Consider the following 20,413-nt stretch of genomic DNA (forward strand, 5'->3'; position numbering starts at 1 on the left):
TTATAGTAATTGATTAAGGATAAATAATAAAATTACGGTTGAAGCAACTGAAGGAGACATGTCGTAAATGTGTATTTTATTTTTTGTTAAATATTATTAATTTTTAATACTTAAATAACATATAATAATTAATTAGGAGTGATATAGTAAAATCACGGATTAATACTTAAATGACCTATAGTAATTAATTAGGAATGAAATAGTAAAATTACAATTGAAACAGCTGAAGCAGACATGTCATAAATGTCTATTTTATATTTTTGTTAAATATTATTAATTTTTTAATATCTAAATAATATATAATAATTAATTAGAAGTGATATAGTAAAATTATGGAGGAAGCAGGCATGACGACCACCTCTTGCTTCCAAGCTTCTTCTATATATTAGAATGTTTCCTTCTTTGTTTTTTGAATAAGTGATTTGTAATTTATTTTATTATGTTTTATATGGCACGTAAATTAAAAATATATTATTTTATAATATTTATATATAACTTTTAAAAGTAAAAAAGAAATTAATTTAAAAGCATTAAAAGTCATAATTCATGAAAAATACTATACAAATTACTCATTAATTTATTTCGACATTTCGGGGGAAAAGTCAAATATCAATTTCTTTCATTTGAGAAACAAACATAAATATTTTGAATTGCTTTGTAAAAGTAACTTAAATATATTTAAAGATTTTTTAATACTGTATTAAAATTAAATTTGACTAATGTCACTTTTCAATTTCCAATAAACAATTCCTCTAACCTATAAAATCAACCTTTTTTCACAACGATCAGCAAATTATACTACTTAAAATGTTCATTAATGACGATTGTACCATTGTTTTGCACTAGTCTGCCATTAGTTAAGATTTTGAAGGACCCTTAATCCTTCGATACAACAACAATAAAATTGGCTTGTGAAATTCCACAAATGACATCTACAACTAGTACAACGATACACGCCTACAAGCCTAACCCCTCGAAAAATACAACACCCGTGTACTAATCTGCTACCCTGATTTATGTCTTTCTACCTAAAATATCATCTCCGCAATTGTACCCTCCTATCTAATGTCATATCCTCAGTAATTTGAAGTTATGTCATCTCCAATCTAATCACCTCTCTCTTACCCCTCCAACGAATAACAATTTTTTTGGCGAATCATTAAACCTTTTAATTAACTCAGTTGTCATAACTGTGAAGTAGCTCTAACTTTTTTCCTCTCCTTTATTTAATATCTAATAACCCGAGTTTTCTTTATTTTCCTCGGAGTTGTTTTGTGATCCACTAAAAAGGGCAGCCCGGTGCATTGCTATACGCAGGATCTGGAAAAAGGTCCGACCACGAAAATCTATTGTATATAGCCTCACCTTACATTTCTATAAGGGAGTATTTTCAAGGCTTGAACCTGTGACCTCCTGGTCATATGACAATAACTTTACCCGTTACTCCAAGACTCCCCTTCAAAAAAAAAATCTATAGTTAACCTCTTAGCCAAATAATTGCTACATCATCTTCAAAGAACCTGATTTTTACTCACTGATGATGGTCACCGATAATTTGACAGTCAAATGCATTTTTCAAAGTTGGGCCATGTTTCATGACTATTGCTGCAAACTATTACAAATACCCATCAGTACATTCTTTTTTTCATTTCTCATCTACCCTGAGTTACAACCGGAAGGAACCTGAGATTGCAGAGCTTTCTAATCCCTAGAAATTTACATTAGAACTGAAAAAACACAGCAAGATTAATCTAAAGTGCCACCAAAAGGCTCAAAAACTGCTTTCTACCTCTGACCAGAACAGCGAATCTGTACACTGGGAAACGGAAGGTAACAACAAAACAGAACCAACGCCTACCATGTAAAATCTGCTAGGCAAAGGTTCTCAAACTTGCAGCAACCACGCGATGCAGGATGCAGTAACCTTGAAATTTTGACCAGCAACGATCAGTTGCTTCGTTTGAGTCCACAGAAGAGGAACAACTCTACGAATCAACAGTTGCTCATGCTTTGGCATCCAAAGTCGCAAGATACACTGCATCTAATAACCAATTTTAATAACAGTCAACGTTTTTGCTTCTGAGATACAAAACGTATTCCTTGCTTTCCAAGTTCTAAGTTCTTCTTCTTCCCATCATCAAGAGCAACAGACACAACTGAGCCTTCAAAGACTTCTACTACCGTTCCTCTATGCCTGAAAAGAAAACAAATTGGGAGGTCAAACTTGCACACATCAAGTGTGGTACAGATTTATATGAATGCTCTTTTATTCAATTTGAAATATAAGAACCAGCAAGGGAGTCAGGTTAGTTAAAAGCTCAAACGAAACTTCTTACTACAGACAATGTGTTCCTTTTCTCTATCCTACTATATTCTCTTGCCTCAATAAAATTCACTTGCTCTGCTGATTGCCGTTTTCTCATTGCTATCATAATTACTAATCCAGAATATCACAGCACTCATTTCCGTTAAAGTTGCATAAATTTTAAAAATGCATGACAGTCAGCTTGACATAGCAATAAACCTACCAGGTATTATCAGACGGATGATGAACCTCCACTCTCTTTCCTTTTGCATCTTTTCCCAACTTCTGCAGTATCCAGTTAGCATCCATGAACTCATCCATTGTGTTGTCTTCATACCACTGTGATGAATTATCATCAGCCCTGGTTGATGTTTTTTCTCCGAAGGCTGGTGCTCTCTTTCTTTTAGACCTCTGGCCCTTAACCATGCTTTTCTCCTCCTCTCCTGGAGAAGCCCATGCATTTTGACTTTCATGGTAAGGATTCTTGAACTTGAGCTTTAGGAGAGGTTTTGGATCCTTTCTTGTTGAATTAGATACTGAAGGTGTGCTATTTTTCTCATCATTCAAGTCATCACAAGAAGCGGGCATAGTTTCGGCATGTTTAACAGAAGCCAATTTGTTTCCCCTTGTAGCAGGAACTTCAGCTCCAGCCCTTGTAATAACACTACCATCATTGCTTCTTTTTCCTAAGATACCAAAAGTCTTGTGTGGCGGATCAGGTCCAGATCCATCGGCAAGTTTTCCACCAACTTTGGAAGGAAAATGAGTAGCTTCTGAGCTAACTTTCTTGATCTTTATTAAGTGACTTTCTTTACCCTTATGGTTTTGACCCTTCATTTGGTCCATATGATCCACCGTATGTCCTTCAGAAAAAGAAATGAAACCAACAGAAAAGTTACTATTGGAACACTAAAAGTATGCTACAAAGAGCAACAAATACAATTTTATCATTCCTTCCCCATCCCTACACCAAACCCAGAAAGTAGAAAAATTACAACACGTCTTACCTTTTCCACCACCAAGTTTAGCTGCAGTGTCATTCCTTTCTGAGATTTCATTCTCCCTCAGCTGAACCACATCCTCGCTACCTGATAAAAAAAGGAAGTACATGCCAGAATATATTTTGATAAGGTAAATAACTTTATTCACGTTGGGAAAAGCTCCCATTACAAGAGGTATACCAAAAAGTAGGAGTATTAGAGTATTGAAGCTAATTACTTGATCTCAAGATATTTTGCTGCCTTGATCAAGCAACTTTGAGATTGAAATGAAGGAATTGGGAACAACAGAAGGAAGAGCAAATCCACAAATTGAATTTGAAAACAAAAATAAGAGGGAAAACAGAAGTATCATCACCTACCCACTTTGACAGAGAACCATAGATGTACAAATTAAACCACATTTTCTAAAATTTCATGTAATGGGGAGGGAGAGGGAGAGGGAGGGAGAGGGGGGGTTAACATAAGAAAACAAAAATAATATGCAGCATGAACTTTAAGTTGAGTTCACATATTCAACCACTTTAGGTTATTTTCTTTTTTCATTTTTTTGGGATCATTAGCAACTTTCCAGACTCTTCAGCCGCAAGTATTCAACAGAGAAGAAAGAATCAGAGTTATTGTAACATAGAAAAATATAGAGAAGGAACACCATACCAGAACAAGAATTGGAGAATTTAATCAGGCACAGAACAGACCTTCCATTCCCAGACCAAAGAAAACCAAATATACGTCACCTTTATTGCACTACATATATGTGTGTGTGTATAAAGAGCACTCTGTTGTTTTATGCCAGAGTTTTATCCATCAAGAAGCAGTTTCAGCGTCTTGAGAAAAGGAAAGAGGTATAATTAGTAAGATGTACGCATAAGTGCTACTTTTTTAAGCTTTGTGAAGATCATTAAGGAAAAAGCTTTTAAACTACTGGCTTCCATTTTTACCATCATCCAACCAATGATTAACATTGTTATGTGAAACTTGGAGGACGTGACTCAAATATTTCATTTGCTCTACTTTCTCTAGAGTTTTCCACCTAAGTCGTGAAGAACCCCCCCCCCCCCCCGAAACCACCACCACCACCCCCAAAAAAAAACATCAGATCACATGATGACCAAAACACACATTCCTCAAATGCCAAATAAGCAAACAATTAACCAAGGAAAGGAGTAGAAATATGCTGCATAAGTTCACGTCCCCACTAATTTTTATCTACAAGAAAATTCTTAGCAAGAAAGTACATTAGAGATACTTATGGCTTCTACAAACAAAAGCAACTCAAGAATCAAGGTACTTTATGATATTCCTTAGCCAACTTATATGTCCTTTTTATAACTGAGAAATCCTCGAGGGACAGTGACATAACGGTCAAAACTGTGGGGATAATGAGCACGCCCATCTGCCCTTCTTCACTTAAATTATCAAGCGTTTGTCGGAGGCAGGGTTCGAACACGTGACGTGTGCTTAATCCACATATCACGTGATGCGCTCTTACCACTTAAAGCTCTGGGGCAACTTACATATGAAGTCCATACCAATCACAAAATGTCCAAGAAATAACACTGCACAGAGGAAAACTATAATCATCTTTCTCACTGACGGAACCTTATGTCTGGATGACATAACAATTTAGAAAACCTTAGCTTTGTGTCAGAAGTCATGCAAGCTAGTAGAAAAGTTGTGTCAGAAGTCATGCAAGCTAGTAGAAAAGCATACTTACAGTTAGGGCTGTTCAAAACCGAACCGTAACCGTTAATCCAACCTCAAAATTAGTTTATTGGCTAATTGATAATGGGTTATCGGATTAATGGTTGGAGAACGGATAAATTTTTTATAATTAATGGCTTATTGGTGCGGGGACGGATTACTCAATTTTCTTATCGGGTAAACTGTTAACCCATTAAGAAATATTATAATTATATTTTTATCCCTAGATATATAAGTATCTTTTGTCAATCCAACATATAAAACTCCATTTATTATTCTATTCACTTCTTAGTTTAGAAAATAACATGTCACTTCTTGTGACTTCTAACCATAAAGTGCAGCCATACTTCCTAAAATGTAAAGAAAATCTTAAATTAATTCTTAAATCAGAACATAAATTATTCTTGACAATACAAAGGACCGCAATAAAAATGAAACAATCCAAATGTGTCCTTCACGAAGTTGGATAAAAAACATAAAAATTCAAATAATATTAAAGTTTTAATTTTTTTCTGTCAATCCAGTAATTAAAAATGTTTCTACATACATTTTAGGTCTAGAAGAAAATTCTTATTTGATTCGATGTTTTAACCTGTTAAATAACGACACGAACAAAATCAAGAAGCCTAAAAGATTGATAAATAGATCAACAAATAACTTAGTCGGTGAAGAAACGGAGGAACTATCAATAATCGCTCGATATTTCATTCTCTCTTAAATTTATCCGATACACCATCCGATAACCGTCCGTTAATTACTAATCCGATACCGAACCAACCATTATCTTATTGGGTGGCTAGCGGATTAGTATATTTAAAAACCAATAACCAATAAGCCGAACCGCTAAGCATAATTATCTAACCGATCCAACCGATAAGCAGCCCTACTTACAGTCAGCAAATTCTATGGAGAAGCCATAGTTTTTAAACAAGATTCATCCAAGTAAGAAAATGGAAAGAAAAAAAAAAAGAGGAACGTGAAGACAACATATAGAAAAAAATTACCATTTGAAGTAGTCAAATCTTGCTCTTTCTGACAGCTTGAAGCATCAGACTTTGGGGAACCTGCTGTGTTTTTATTCCGCAAGTGTATAACAAGCTTTGGTCCCTTAGAGGTCTTTGGCATGCTTGTTTGAATTCCAACATCATCCCCGTCCAAAGGCCGAGGCTTGCTACCTTTCATTTGGACAGTCCTCTTACCCGTGTTTCCAGTAACCTCATCTATAAATTTGTGCTTTATGACCCCAGCCTGATTAATTGAACATATACCTTCTGTCAAGCTACCAACAGGAGAAGAAAAGCTATCCAGTTCCCTATAAGCCTGCAACTCTTCATTCTTGACATCACCAGCACCATATCCACCAGATGGGGCATATGGATGTCCTTCATTTTGTCCAGTTAAACCCTTCTTTTTACCAGATTTCTTGTAAGAAGATTTCTTTCCATATTCCTTGCTCTTTTTGGGAGATTTGTCAACTAAACCTTTAAGAGAAAACTTCAAAGATCGATTGTGTTCATTTTTTACTACAGGACCGCTATCTTCATCATCTGAAAAGGGTGAAATAGCGAATATTTCATCTTCAACTGGCAATCCAGCTCCTGCCCTCAAACTTGCAATTAAATCCCTATCAGCTACATCTCTCCTCCTCCAAAGCTCCTGAACAGCATCCTCAAGATTTCTCACCTGAGAACATCAACAGAAAGCTATCAGGATAGAGTTCTAGTTTTAACTTTTCTAGCGAATTTAATCACTGCCGTAAACACACCTGATAACTATTTCCACGGCATGTTGGGCATGCATACGGCAAATTTCCATCCACTTGGAACTGCAAATATTTTTCATCACTGCAAAGCAAATACCCATTTTCAAATTAGAACTTCTAATGGAGTCCCTCTCTCAAAGCCCTAGGGAAACTATAGTCAAGGTTGTATAAGTTAACAGCTTTATATAGAGTGAATGACAGGAGAACAAATTGGCAAAGCACAAAAATATCAGGATATTTATATGGTGAAGCGCAGAACCGGAACATTCTGGAAATTAGAACTGGCACCCTGTCAACAGACTAGACTCTTAAGAAGGCAGAATGCAGCATAAACAGCAGTTCCAAATGTCATTCAATTTTCCAATGAAACAATAAAAGTCAAAAGGGGAATGATGAGACTACTCACGGAAACACATTCCTAAATTCGAGTTCAAGAGAAGAAAAAGTCAAGTTCTTAGTTTCTCTAGTTCAATTAAATTTTATATCTACTCATTAATTCATTTCGATAACTATTCCAGGAAAAAAATTCAAATTCTTCATTTAAGGAAGAAAAGCAAATCTTCTGAATTGCTCCGAAAAAGTAACTCAAATATATTTAAAGACTTCTCTAGATATATAATTGATCCGTCCATTTGATTTCTATTTCCAATTTCCAACAAACAATTCGCCTAATCAATGCAGGACTAACAAGCCAACATATCATGTCATGACCGTGGTAGGTTGAAATCAACATTTGGAAAATACTGCATCCTATAGTTGTTCAGATAAGTTATTTACACACTGATTCTTTACAGGTGACCTCTTACTCCTTTTTCTTGTTTTAAGTGGAACTATTAGCCCCTTCTCAAGACAATGCCACATCTATTTATGTAAAAGTGGTGCTATACACACACCTGACACGTGTATTCTCTCTCTCTCTCTCTCTCTCTCTCTCTCTCTATATATATATATATATATATATATATATATATATATATATTTATTATTCTTTTTTAGATAACTTTTTCCCCTTCTTCTTCCTACCTTTTCTACTTCCATCTTATTTTCAACTTCATGGCAGCTTTGTGTTGCACAGTTATACAAACAAAAAAACCAATTACAAGATACACCACACACATAGCACAGCACGACTCAGAATTTGAATGGGCTTGTTCACAAGATATTTCTGAGAGGAGATAGATAGGCCAATAAAGGATGAAAAGAAGGTCACCGGAATTTATATTCCGGCAAGATGCACTTTTTTTAATCTTTGCTTTCGAATTTTGATTTTTTCACGGGTAAAGATCTGAAAAAGTTGTTTTGAATAGTATTTTAAAGAAAAAGAATACCCACCTTGCCGGAAAAAATGGTGATTGGAAAACAAATTTTCCGGTCAAGAAAACTTCTGAACTTTAAGCATTTTTTCAATATCGAACCCTAGAAAAAAAATTATTTACAGATAACAAAAGAAGAAAAGGAGATGCCGCAGAGCGCAGGTCTGGTGACGTTGACCAAAAACCTGAAAAGGAAAAAAAAGAAAGAGAAAAGAGAAAAAGGGGAAAAGAATAAAGAAAATATTAAGAAAACACAATCAATTAAGGAATATATTAATGAAGTGTATTTAACTATACACCAACCAGTTAGAAACTGATACGTGTATTGTTAGAACTGTTTATAGTGATGTTTCCTCTTCTCACATGCTTTCAAGAAGTCGGTAACACGTTCTTTGCCTCCAAAAGAGTCCTTTGCACATCGTAACTTTACGGACACCCTAATAGTCCCTACTCTTGTTTGAAATGGAACTAATATCCCTGTAAGGAAGTGATGTTTCCTCTTCTCACATGCTTTCAAGAAGTCGGCAACACTTTCTTTGCCACATCACTTTTTCCAAGGATATTAGTTCCACTTCAAACAAGAGTAAGGAGTATTAGGTCGTCCATAAAGTTACGATGTGCAAATGACTTTATTGGACAACCAAGGGATGCATAACTTGTGTGTTTTCCCGACAAAGAACTATATAAATTAAGGAATGTATAACTACTTCTTTCTCCATTATTTCCATACCTGACTTGATATGCTTTACTTGAGCCGAAGGTCTACTGGAAACAGCCTCTCTACCTTCCTAAGGTAGTGGTAAGACTAAGTACACTCTACCCTACCCATTCCCCACTTGTGGGATTTACAGTGTATGTTGTTGTAAAGGAATATATTAATTAAGTTTAATTAATTACTATATCAACCAATCAGAAGATGACTCGTGTATTGTTAGAACTGTTTATAGTGTTTTCTCCTTTTTCACACGCGCTTTCAAGTTGGTAACATACTTCCCTTTAGGGCCAATTGTGGGAGGGGGGATTCAAACCCCTGACACCGTGGTTCGTAGTCACATGCTCTAATAATCTGAGCTACATGCCTCACCCCATCTCCACTGGATCCCTTCCTTGAGGTTAAGTAACGACTTTGGGCATGGCCAGCTCCCATATCACATAGTGTAACATCACATAGTGTAACAGGGTGACACTTTCTTTGCCACATCACCTTTTAGGGGGATATTAATTCTATTTTCAACAAGAGTAGGGAGTATTAGGTCATCCGTAAAGTTAAGGTATGTAAATGACTTTATCAACAACCACAGAAGGTAACTTAGGCACCCTATCTCCACTGGATCCCTTCCTTGAGGTTAAGTAACGACTTTGGGCATGGCCAGCTCCCATATCACATAGTGTAACATCACATAGTGTAACAGGGTGACACTTTCTTTGCCACATCACCTTTTAGGGGGATATTAATTCTATTTTCAACAAGAGTAGGGAGTATTAGGTCATCCGTAAAGTTAAGGTATGTAAATGACTTTATCGACAACCACAAAAGGTAACTTATGACTTCCCTACAAACAATTATATAAATTAAGGAATATATAACTACTTCTTTCTCCGCTATTTTCCTACCTAATTTGATATAATTTGATATCTTTGCTTAAGCCGAGGGTCTATCGAAAACAACCCCTCTAGTTTCATAAGGTAGGGGATAGGTTGTGTGCACTCTTGATTCTGCCCTCCTCCCACTTGTGGCATTACACTAGTATGTTGTTGTTGTTATGGAATATATATTATCTAAGTATAACTTACGTATCAACCAATTCGAAGATGACACGTGTATTATTAGAACCATTTATAGTATATTTTCCTCTTCTCACGCGCTTTCAAGAAGTTGGTACTATTTTCTCAGCCACATCACTTTATAGGGGGTATTAGTTCCACTTCAAAAAAGAGTAATGAGTATTATGTCGCCCATAAAATTAAGGTATAAACACCTTTTTGGACAACCACAGGATGTAACTCATGACTTTTCCCAGCAAACAATTAGTATCTAAAACTTAATATTTGCAAGTTCAAAAACATTAACTTCCTCCACAATTATAGCCATTTATACTACGCAAATTGTTCATAGATGCCGATCGTATGCCAATGTTTGAAATAGTCTGCCATCAGTTAATCAAAAGATCCTGTAGGACCATTAATCTCCAATAGATAACAGTCCTCCTTACTAACCATTAACCCTTTTAACGAATTCGGTTGCCATATCTGTGAAGTAGCTCTAATCTTTTTCCTACCAAAATGGGATACATCCTAAATGGTTGAAGGGTAGAGGCGTTCAATCATAATCCATGACATGGCAGCTTAGCGCCACTGGCTTTTCAACCAAGCGCGATGACCAATTGTGTGAATCAACGGTTCCTCTTGTACTACATTCAACCTGTCACCATGCGACCTGGATCTGAAAATGAATTCCCAGTTAACCAATTACCTTATCACCGAAGCTTATGCACCTGAAGCACTCACTTCAACTCATCTCCTGCAGTGGAAGCTGTAGCCTGAAGCCCCTAGTTGTAGGGTACAGCCCAGAAGCTTCCTCTTTAATATTGATGAAAGCACTAGGCACCTCTTAACAGTTCAAACTCCCCCTTTGACAGAGTTCAAAAAGGTACAAATCCTAAATAATTGAAGGAACCTTTTTTGTTTAATATAAATAGTTGATAGCTCCTTGGGGCTCTTTGGATCCACAAGAAAAGGTCATTAGTTAACTTCTTGACCAAATAGCTTTTGATGCATCATGACTTGCTTCCTCATTATCTGTGAAGAATCTGATATTTACCCATTGATGATGGTCACCAATAATCTGACAGTCAAATGCATTTGCCATAGTTGGCCATATTTTTCCACTATTACAGCAGAAAATTACAAATACCCATCAGTACTTCTCTTTTTTTCTTTTTTAATTTATTCATGCTGCTATAGCTTAGTCCATGAAGCAATATCATTCATACAATCACATCGATATAACAATGTCAATAAATTAATACACAAGATTTGTCATTCTTGTCTCGGTCTCTTTCGTATAAGTCATGTCATATATCCTAAGTTACAACCAGTAGGAGCCCGAGATTGCAGATCTTTCTAATTTCTAGAAAATGTATATTAAAACTCTTAACAAGACGCAATGCAACACAAATAGCAGTCCTCAAAATGCCATTAAATTATTCAATGAAACAATAAAAGTCAACATGGGAATGATGAGACTATTCTTGGAGATATTTTCCACATTTTAACATAGCAAAATCTGCTGCAAGAACTCCATCAAATTATTGGATGCTGTCAATAATAAATTTCTGATATTTAATTCCAGAACAGAAAAAGTCTAACCTAATACTTGCCCCCGTGTTAAGAATAAAATTGCATTTCATAAGAAAGGAAACCAAAGCAAAACCAACAAATTAATAATCTTAAAAGCAATATAAACCTGATGCCATCACATTGGCAGTGCACCCAGCGCTGGCAAATGTCACAGCAAACCATAGGTGTTGATTCAGAATCTCTATAAACCTACAGTATAAAAAAGAATCAATTTCATTCCCCATAGACATATGGGAAGAAAAATATTTAATTTCTTTCGAAAAGCAATGAAAGCAGAACGCATCCCATAACAATAGCCGACAAATTAGCAACTTTACATTAGTAAACCACCATAGTACAAACAACCTGATTATGCGATCAAACAAAGAGAAGCTCAGCTAATAAAACTCGCCATAATATCTACCTTCAAACAAACAGGACAGTAGTTTCCCTTCACAAATAATCTTCCACAAGCATCACAACAAGTGTATCCTAAAAACCACCTGCCATGGATCAAGATATCAATAGCTCAGACACAAAATGATATGCAATGCCTTAAAGGATTTTCATATATCACCATGCAGCACACAACATTATCTTATGCTATCGCAATAATTTGTATTTGGAATCTCGAAAAGATATTAGTGCAGAAAATTAACTGTGCAACAGGCAACCACAAAACTGGAGAACTGAGTTTAATTGTTTTCAAAGCCCTTATCATATATATAATGTAAACCAGATGTAACTCTTACAAGATGCTCTTGTGAAGATACACAAAAAAAGGACATTGAAAAAGTACATCAATAAGCATTTTGACTAAAATGGAGTTAATTAGAGTGTTCAATAGATATAGCAAAAACTTGAATCCAAGAGAATGTCCACTAGCTCATGGCCCTACATACCTCACGCTCAAACCGTTTCCTGGAACATTAGAACAACAGCTGTGACACTTTGTGTGTTTGGGGCATAAATAAGGCCCACTGCTAACGTTCTGCACATCCCAAAAACAACTAAGTACAATCTACTTTTATCATTATACAGAACTGGAAGAGTAAGACACGAGAATCCACCTTGTGTGGAGGCTGCATGCAGTAACAGTGATAAGCTGCATCACACCTTTTGCAAAACATGAACTTGTTTGGATCGCCAGTTCTTCGACAGGCCTACACCAAACAATGAGCATACAGTTAGCAGATGAGAAATACAGTGAGCATAAGAACATGAGTTGAACAATAACATAGACATCAAATAGCCGAAAATGCAATAATCACTAGTGAATGATGCAGAATGCATGTCCAATTATCAAAAGAGTTGCTTTTCACAAGATAAAATACAGTAGCCAATAGTTTCATTTATAATCCTACACGATTGGGACACTTCCATTAGTTATATTAAAGATATGTCATACTTCAAGAGCTCTTTCCAAATTAATATGTTTGATCATCAACATTTGGGGCGAATTGCGCATCATGTGATGCTGCCTCAAATAGATAGCAACCTACCTTGCAATTTAACAGGAGCATATAAGAAGCCATTAGTAGCATCCCTGATCATCAACCCTTCCCTCCAAACCATCAAAAACATTTCCCACATCATGATAAATACCACTATACCCAACCCAACCAATAAACCCATTTCCTGCCCATGCAACATATGCAGCAACACCTTCGATTTGTGTGACATAAACCAACCCAGTCCTTGCAGTCACTCGGACAACAAAATTAATAATTCCATGAACACCATCCTTTGACAACTTCTACCACTTCTTCCTTCAATACATCAATCTTTCACATCCTCAAATTTAGTTTTGACGCAAGCTAGCAATGAAATGATGCCAAGAGGGGCTATTGCTACACATGATGACACCCGCTTTGACAAAACATGGTTTGGATGAGCCAGACATTATTTTCAACACGGTTAATTTATTTGAAAACTAACTTCAAAATCTGGAAAAGAAAGAAAAAAGAGAGCAAAATGAGCAGGGGATTCCTCTCTACAATAAAGTACTGTTTGACATGTCTGTCTTTCTTTCTTTTTGCTCAAGTTTTTAACAATTCTTATTCTTTTACTATTATTTTTCTGTATTTTCTTAAAATTTCATTTTCTTTTTCTACTTCAAAGATGACACTTTCTTTGATGCACTCCCCATCTTCAACTACAGCTGATTTTGAGCTTCTTTTTGCTTCTCTTTCAACTTTATGTATAGTTACTAAAGCAATTAAAAATGAAATTGAATGCTGCAAACTAATTTATTTTATGGTCAATTTTATTCAGAATTTAATATCAATGTTGCCATTGACCATCATTATTCTGTGACCTTGTTTCATTTTAGGCATTGAGTCATATTGTCATTATTGTATAACAGGGGTTGGCCTAGTGGTAATTGGCTTGAGCTTTGGGGTGCTCCCTTTCAAGGTCTCAAGTTCGATTCCCACTGGATGCAAACAATTTCTGAGGGCCATCGGACTGGGTGAAAACCCTGAATTACCCGTGGTGCACTTGCGGGAAACTCCTTGCCAAGGGCCGGTGCACCCCGGGGATTCAAAAAAAAAAAAACAATAATAATAATAATAATGTTAAATCAATATTTGATCATATAAGTACTAAATTCATATATTTAGGTAAATCATATGTTTGATGAATTATACGCTGCTCATTGCTTTTGATTAAAGCTGTGAAGACCTTACTGTGTTTTGCAGTTTTATGTTTTAAAATACTGCTCACTAGTCCTACCTACAAGGCTATTTTTCTATCTCCCCAAGAAAACTCCATAGTTTCCTAAATGTCAAAGCCAAGAAGTCACCTAGAGTTAGAGTTTTTGTCACTGTTGATTATAATAAAATGAGCTCTTACAACCAGGATTGGGGTTCTGACGTGGGCTTAGCATTCTAAGTTATTATTGCTTGCAGCTTATTTGGCTTTGACATGTTGCATATTTGAGTTTGGTCATCTGGTGGAAAGTAGTCTTCCCTGTTTCTTACAGGACAAAAGGCAGTTGATATGGCAAGTGTATGATTAGGGGTGTTCATGGGTTTGATTAAAAACTAAACCGAACCGTAAACCAAACCAAACCGATTAAAGAAACCGACATTTGATTTGGTTTAGCTAGGTTTGGTTTTAAATTTTAAAAAAACAATGCTATTTGGTTTGGTTATGGTTTTACTCCAAAAAAAACCGTGAAAATAACCAAACCGAACTGAACTGATAAATTTAATATATATATATATTATAATTATTTATATATAATTTATAAATAAAATATTTAACATAAATATTTTATTAAATTTAATCTTAAACTAAATTTTAATCTATGTCTAGCCCAACCAATACTTTAGGCCAATTGCCCAAAGCCCCAAATCCAAGCCCAACTCTACCTACTATTTCTAATAAGTTAACCCTACGGTCCCTACCTCACTTTTTCTACTTCAACTTTCACAATACGTAGTACATCAACTGTTGCTTCTTTTGTTCTTCATTGAAAGGCAGCACCACATTAGCTTCTGTTGTTCTTCATAGAAAGCAAACAATAAAAAAAATTCTTTTCAGTTTTTCATCTCACAAGGAAAAGCAAAAATTTCTTTTCAATTTTTCCCTCTCGTTTGTTTTGCGTTGATGGTCCATGCAACTGCAAGTGTTTCACTTTCTTCCTGCTGATTATACTTGTGCCATGTTTTCTAGAGTCTCGACTAGCTCAGATATTGCAATATTTTCTTGTTTAGTTTCTTAAACCCCTATATCTCGTTTACGCTCGCTTTCGTAGTGTAGACTTCTCTTTATTTTTTGTGGGATGTTTTCAGTGATTAAATCTGATTCTATTCTATAATAAAATCCCAAAGTTTCATGGCATGAAACTTTAACCAGGCAATGGTGCAGCCGTGCAGAGGAATGGCATGAATGATGTATGGTTTGTGAAATTTTATGTATGGTTTGTGAATAACCCAAGAGAGATGGCATGAATGATGACTAAAACTGTAATCCATATGTTGCTTCATCTTCAATCACATAAACAAAGAGTCTTTCAAACGAGTTAGTAGTTACCATGGTCCCTGATTCAAATGGTAGTTTTATGTCTCCTTATTTATTTAATCTTTTCCCTATATGATTAGCTCGCCTAGCTAGTCTATAAAGTAGACAGATAACTCAAATACTCAAATTTGCTCAACTTTGTCTCTACGTGCAGTACACTGCAAGAGAATACAAAACTTTGTTTTACAATGTACATGTATATGTTTGTAAGCTGTTGGATAATCTTAGTGCCTACAATTCAAAGCTGGTGTTTTTCATCTCAATGTTGGTTTTGTTTAATGTGTTTGTTCTGATTTTTAAGAGTTTATAGTGTCATTTGTCCATCACTGTACAAATATTTCACGAAAAATTGTTCAATGTGATACTCTTTTCTATGGGGTAAAAGGAGTTTATTCCGGAGATAGTTGGAGTAGGCTAGTCAATAACCGAAAAAACCAAACCAAACCGACAAGAACCAAACCGACGGTTATTTTCTTTTTGTGGTTTGGTTTCGTTTTAGAAATTCAAAAACCGACTAAATTGGGTTTGGATACGGTTTTAACCACTAACCGATCCAAACCGACCCATGAACACTCCTATTATGATTAGTGACTAATGGGTTTGCATATAAGTGGGGCCACGGGTCAAATTCTACCTGTTTCGCAATTTCCATAGACTGTCTTACGTACACCATAAATATACGGAGGGATACAGTTGAGAGCATTGGGTTACAAGCAATATCTTTGTTTCTCAATTGACTGTCCGTGCAGACACAGATTTTGAGAAAAAACCTCTCTGTATAATTATGACACACACCTTACTCAGATTTTTTTTTTTTCCTAATCAGTATACCTTACCCAAGATTTGTGTCAAAACTCAAAACTGACATGGGCTTATAGGGCTAGGCAGCAGGCTAGAACCCAAAATGGCTAAATATGAAAAGCTGAGTTGCTATATATAGCAAAGAAAATTAGGTAATAGTTGACATCTCTGATAAATTTAATTTTTACATTTTGTTAGGTAATAGAAGTCAACATTCTGTTGAATAACATTTGACCTTCTTATTCACAGAAAAGAAAAAGAAAGCAACTCATGGTACATAGCCACTTTACGGGCAGCAATTAAAAAGCAAAACAACTAAGTTTCATTATTTCATCGAAAAGAATCAAAAGGTTTACCTCACAAATCCGGCATGAGGGACAAGACCATGAACTCCAATGAAAGAGATCTGTAGGAAGGGGCATATTAGCAAAAGCATAACACTGAAAATGGACAAATTATGCAGCTTAGAAAAATACCTCTATGTTGACCCCAAGCTTTCAGGCAGCTTCGGTGATACTTCTTCCCACAACTTTTGCATGACATCATTTTCCTTGCTCTTTCACCTCCTTCATTTTCACCGCAAAAGCATAGCCTACACATCACTTTGACATTCGATAGACCCTGTTCTTCTCCACCAACATCTTTCATGGAACCCTGAGGAAAGATATTTATTTGTAAATAAAAACATTGAATACTATCATGTAACAATTTATGATTCCAGCTCCCAGCCTCCAAGAAATGAGCAATGAAAAGGGGTTATTAGATGTTCGGTAACAATGCACCTCTCGAATATGAATATTCTCCTGGTGAGTGAGAACAGCTATTTGATTTCATTTGACGAACAACAAAATAAACATCCTAACCATTATTAGATCTTAAATCTAAATGGCTTCTAGACCACTGCTTTTTTGGGCGCTAACAGACCTTTACTTTTACGGGTAGCTTGGTTGACATAGTAGTTATGTGAGTAGGCATTGTTTATATGGTGATTAACAATCAAGGGATTGTCAATGCGGTGATTAATAACAAGAAGATTGGTATACATGAAATCCTTACTTTAAAAGTGTATATTTGTCTTGAGATAATTTAATCCCCGCAATGCAAATAAATGTGTTCTCATTCCACGTTCCACATTCCACTCCATAAAAAATAGTATGTGGTTCATACACAACTTAATGCAGGGATTATTTAATACCGCCAACAAAAAGTTTTAAGAGCCTTTCACTAAACGTTTTCACCTCTCTCAAGGATAAGGAATTTTCAAAAATGACCCATTACCTGAATTAAGGGTGTGTATATTCTAGTCATTGGAAAAGGAGATTCAAACTTGATGTAATTCAGACACTAAATAACCCCTGAATATTCTCAATCTTATAGAAAGCACCATGAAAATTCAATCTCTTTTAAAAGAGAATATCAGGACAGGCTAAATCATCAGTGTATCTTTTCTCCTCCTACAGTGGAATATTATACAAACACTTAAAACGTCTAAATGAGAATGGAGTTAAATTATCAGGTAACCTGAAAGTATTCATACAACCTGGAATGTCTAGACCTTTTTGTGCACCACATAAATGCTTTTCTCCCTTGACAGACAAAGCTCAGAATTAAAATAAAAAGGAACACGATAGTGATGACATAAAATCCATACGAAATATAAAGGGACAGATGTATCCCATTATCCTGACTATGATAAATAGGACAAAAGACAAGCCAATTGATTTAACAATCCTAATTTTCACATTTCACATTCCACATTAAATTAATGAAAATCTATTTAAAAATACAGCAATTACTAACCTCCAAATTACCAGACTCAAATCGTCTAGCAAAATCCTCAGCCACCATAGATGCAGCAGCAGCTTTCTTCTGCAAAGCAACACGCTTAGTCTGAGCTGAAGCAATAGCAGCCGCCTCCTCACCATCCCCTCCACCACCACCACCACCACCCCCATCACCTACAGGCACCTGTGGTGGCGGAGCAACAACAATCTTGGGCACCTTAACCTGAATTGTAGCACCTTCTCTTGCCTTAAGCAACCATGGGTCCTTAAGAAACTCCTCAACCTTAGCCACATCTTCCACGAACCCATTTTTACCCTTTGGAAACCCAAGTGAGCAGTAGCAAATCCTTCGACTACACCAAAAAAAGAGCGAAAACACTGAATTCAGTCAGAAAATTCCAAAAAGTTCATTTTCACCCTTTGGAAACCCAAATTGGCAGCAACAAATCTTTCAGCTATACCAAAAATTAGCCAAAACCACCCTCAAAAACACTCAATTCAGTCAGAAAATTCCAAAAAACTCATCTTTACCCTTTGGAAACCCTAATTGGCAGCAAAAAATCCTTCAACTACACCAAAAAAGAGACAAAACCCAGCCGTAAAAACACTCAATTCAGTCAGAAAATTCCAAAAAACTCATTTACCCTTTGGAAACCCAAATTGGCAGCAAAAAATCCTTCAAGTACACCAAAAAAAGAGCCAAAACACGCCCGCAAAAACACTCAATTCAGTCAGAAAATTCCAAAAAAACTCATTTTTTACCCTTTGAAAATCCAAGTGGGCAGTAACAAATTCTTCGACTACACCAAAAAAGGGGCCAAAACCCACACGCAAAAACACTCAATTCAATCAGAAAATTCCAAAGAACTCGTTTTTTCCCTTTGGAAACCTAAAGTGGGCATTAACAAATCCTTCGACTACACCAAAAAAGAGCCAGAACCCACACGCAAAATCACTCAACTTCATCATAAAAATCCAAAGAAACAACAAAACCAAGAAACCCCAATTATCCTCCATTAACAAATAGAGAGAGAAAGAGCAAACAGATCCACAAAATACCCCAAAACCCACCTGCAAAAAAACCCGTTAAACAACTTAAAACCATAAAACAAAGAACCCCATTTTCCATTCTTGGCCTAAATAAGAGAGAGAGTAGAGAGAAGAGTGTTAAAAAGGAGTAGGAAGGGATAAAATAAACAAAATTATAACCAAATAATACCCAAAAATAAATAAAAAAATAAAAAGAAAGGGGGAAGTGTGGTAGTACCAGGTAATTGGACAAGCTACGTGAAAGGCCATACGCGAGATAAAGATTTTGGTTGTATGAGGAAATTTTTCAAGAGTTTAAATTTGGGGGAAAATTAAGCCTTTTTGTTTGAGGGAAAAAGAGAGAGAAAGGGTGTATTGGTTATGGGTGCTTGGGGTAACCCAAGTTTGTTTATAAAGTGAGGCAAAACTCACATTTGGCACATTGAAGTTTTGAATATGTTAATAACAATCCCTTGGTTGTTTGAGAAAAACACTTATGGTCCCTTAAGATTGGGGGTTGATAATAATTTTTTTATTTTATTTTACACTCGGTGTTTAGTGTTCATATTGGAGCCTCGACTAATTAGAATTGCACGTTGCAGGGCCTATTTTCAGGGTAGCGCTCTCAACAGAATTTTTTTCATACCCAGAGCTCGAATTTATGACCTATGATTAAAGGTGGAGTAGTCTCACCACTGCACCACAACCCATGTTAGTGGGATTGATAATAAATGCCTAAACTGTAACGTATATTAGTGTTTGACTGGATTTTGAAGATAGATTTTGAAAACTTGTTTAAAGTATCTTATTGATTATGAAATTAAATTAGATTTTGAAGACTTTATATTCAAGTATTTTTAAGTTGATCAATGTTTGAGTTTTTGGTAATTTTATTCATAAAGATGAAATTAGTTATCTTTATTCCTCATACCACATGAGCCCTAGGAGAGGAAACTTTGAGAAAAAACACTTATGGCCCCTTAAGATTGGCGATTAATAAATATCTAATATATATTGTATACTGGAGTTTGACCGAATTTTGAGAATAAATTTTGAAAAATTGTTTTCAAACATTTGATTAATTATGAAAATTAATCAAATTTCAAAAATCTTATCTTCAGGTGCTTTAAATTTTAAGTTGTCCAGTTTTTGAGTTTTTGCTAATTTTACTCATAAAACTTTAAAATTTTCCAAATAAAATATATGTCTGAATATAACTTCAATTTCAAAAATCACACTTTAAAAACTTAAATATTCAAGTTTCAAATTTCGATTTTAAAGTTATGCTAAAGCAAAAGTGTCTAGTTTTTTTATTACTCATGAATAGTCTTCAATATTCATAAAGGTGTGAA

At 35.5% G+C, this 20,413-nt stretch overlaps 1 protein-coding gene across 1 annotated transcript; it reads right to left on the reverse strand.

Moving 5' to 3' along the window:
• Nucleotides 1–1,510: 1,510 nt before the first annotated feature.
• LOC107839294 lies at nt 1,511–19,454 on the reverse strand. Its single transcript, XM_016682718.2, has 13 exons — nt 19,300–19,454; nt 18,049–18,385; nt 16,725–16,902; nt 16,605–16,654; nt 12,492–12,584; nt 12,324–12,412; nt 11,846–11,924; nt 11,549–11,631; nt 6,773–6,851; nt 6,012–6,690; nt 3,313–3,393; nt 2,529–3,168; nt 1,511–2,194 (listed from the first exon to the last, which is right to left on the reverse strand). Exons 1-13 carry the CDS (start codon nt 19,329–19,331, stop codon nt 2,065–2,067), a joined length of 2,550 nt encoding a protein of 849 aa, XP_016538204.2. The 5' UTR covers nt 19,332–19,454; the 3' UTR covers nt 1,511–2,064.
• Between the last annotated feature and the right edge of the window lie 959 nt (nt 19,455–20,413).

Source organism: Capsicum annuum, chromosome 1, assembly GCF_002878395.1.
Source record: "Capsicum annuum cultivar UCD-10X-F1 chromosome 1, UCD10Xv1.1, whole genome shotgun sequence".
In the NCBI taxonomy this organism is placed as follows: domain Eukaryota; kingdom Viridiplantae; phylum Streptophyta; class Magnoliopsida; order Solanales; family Solanaceae; genus Capsicum; species Capsicum annuum.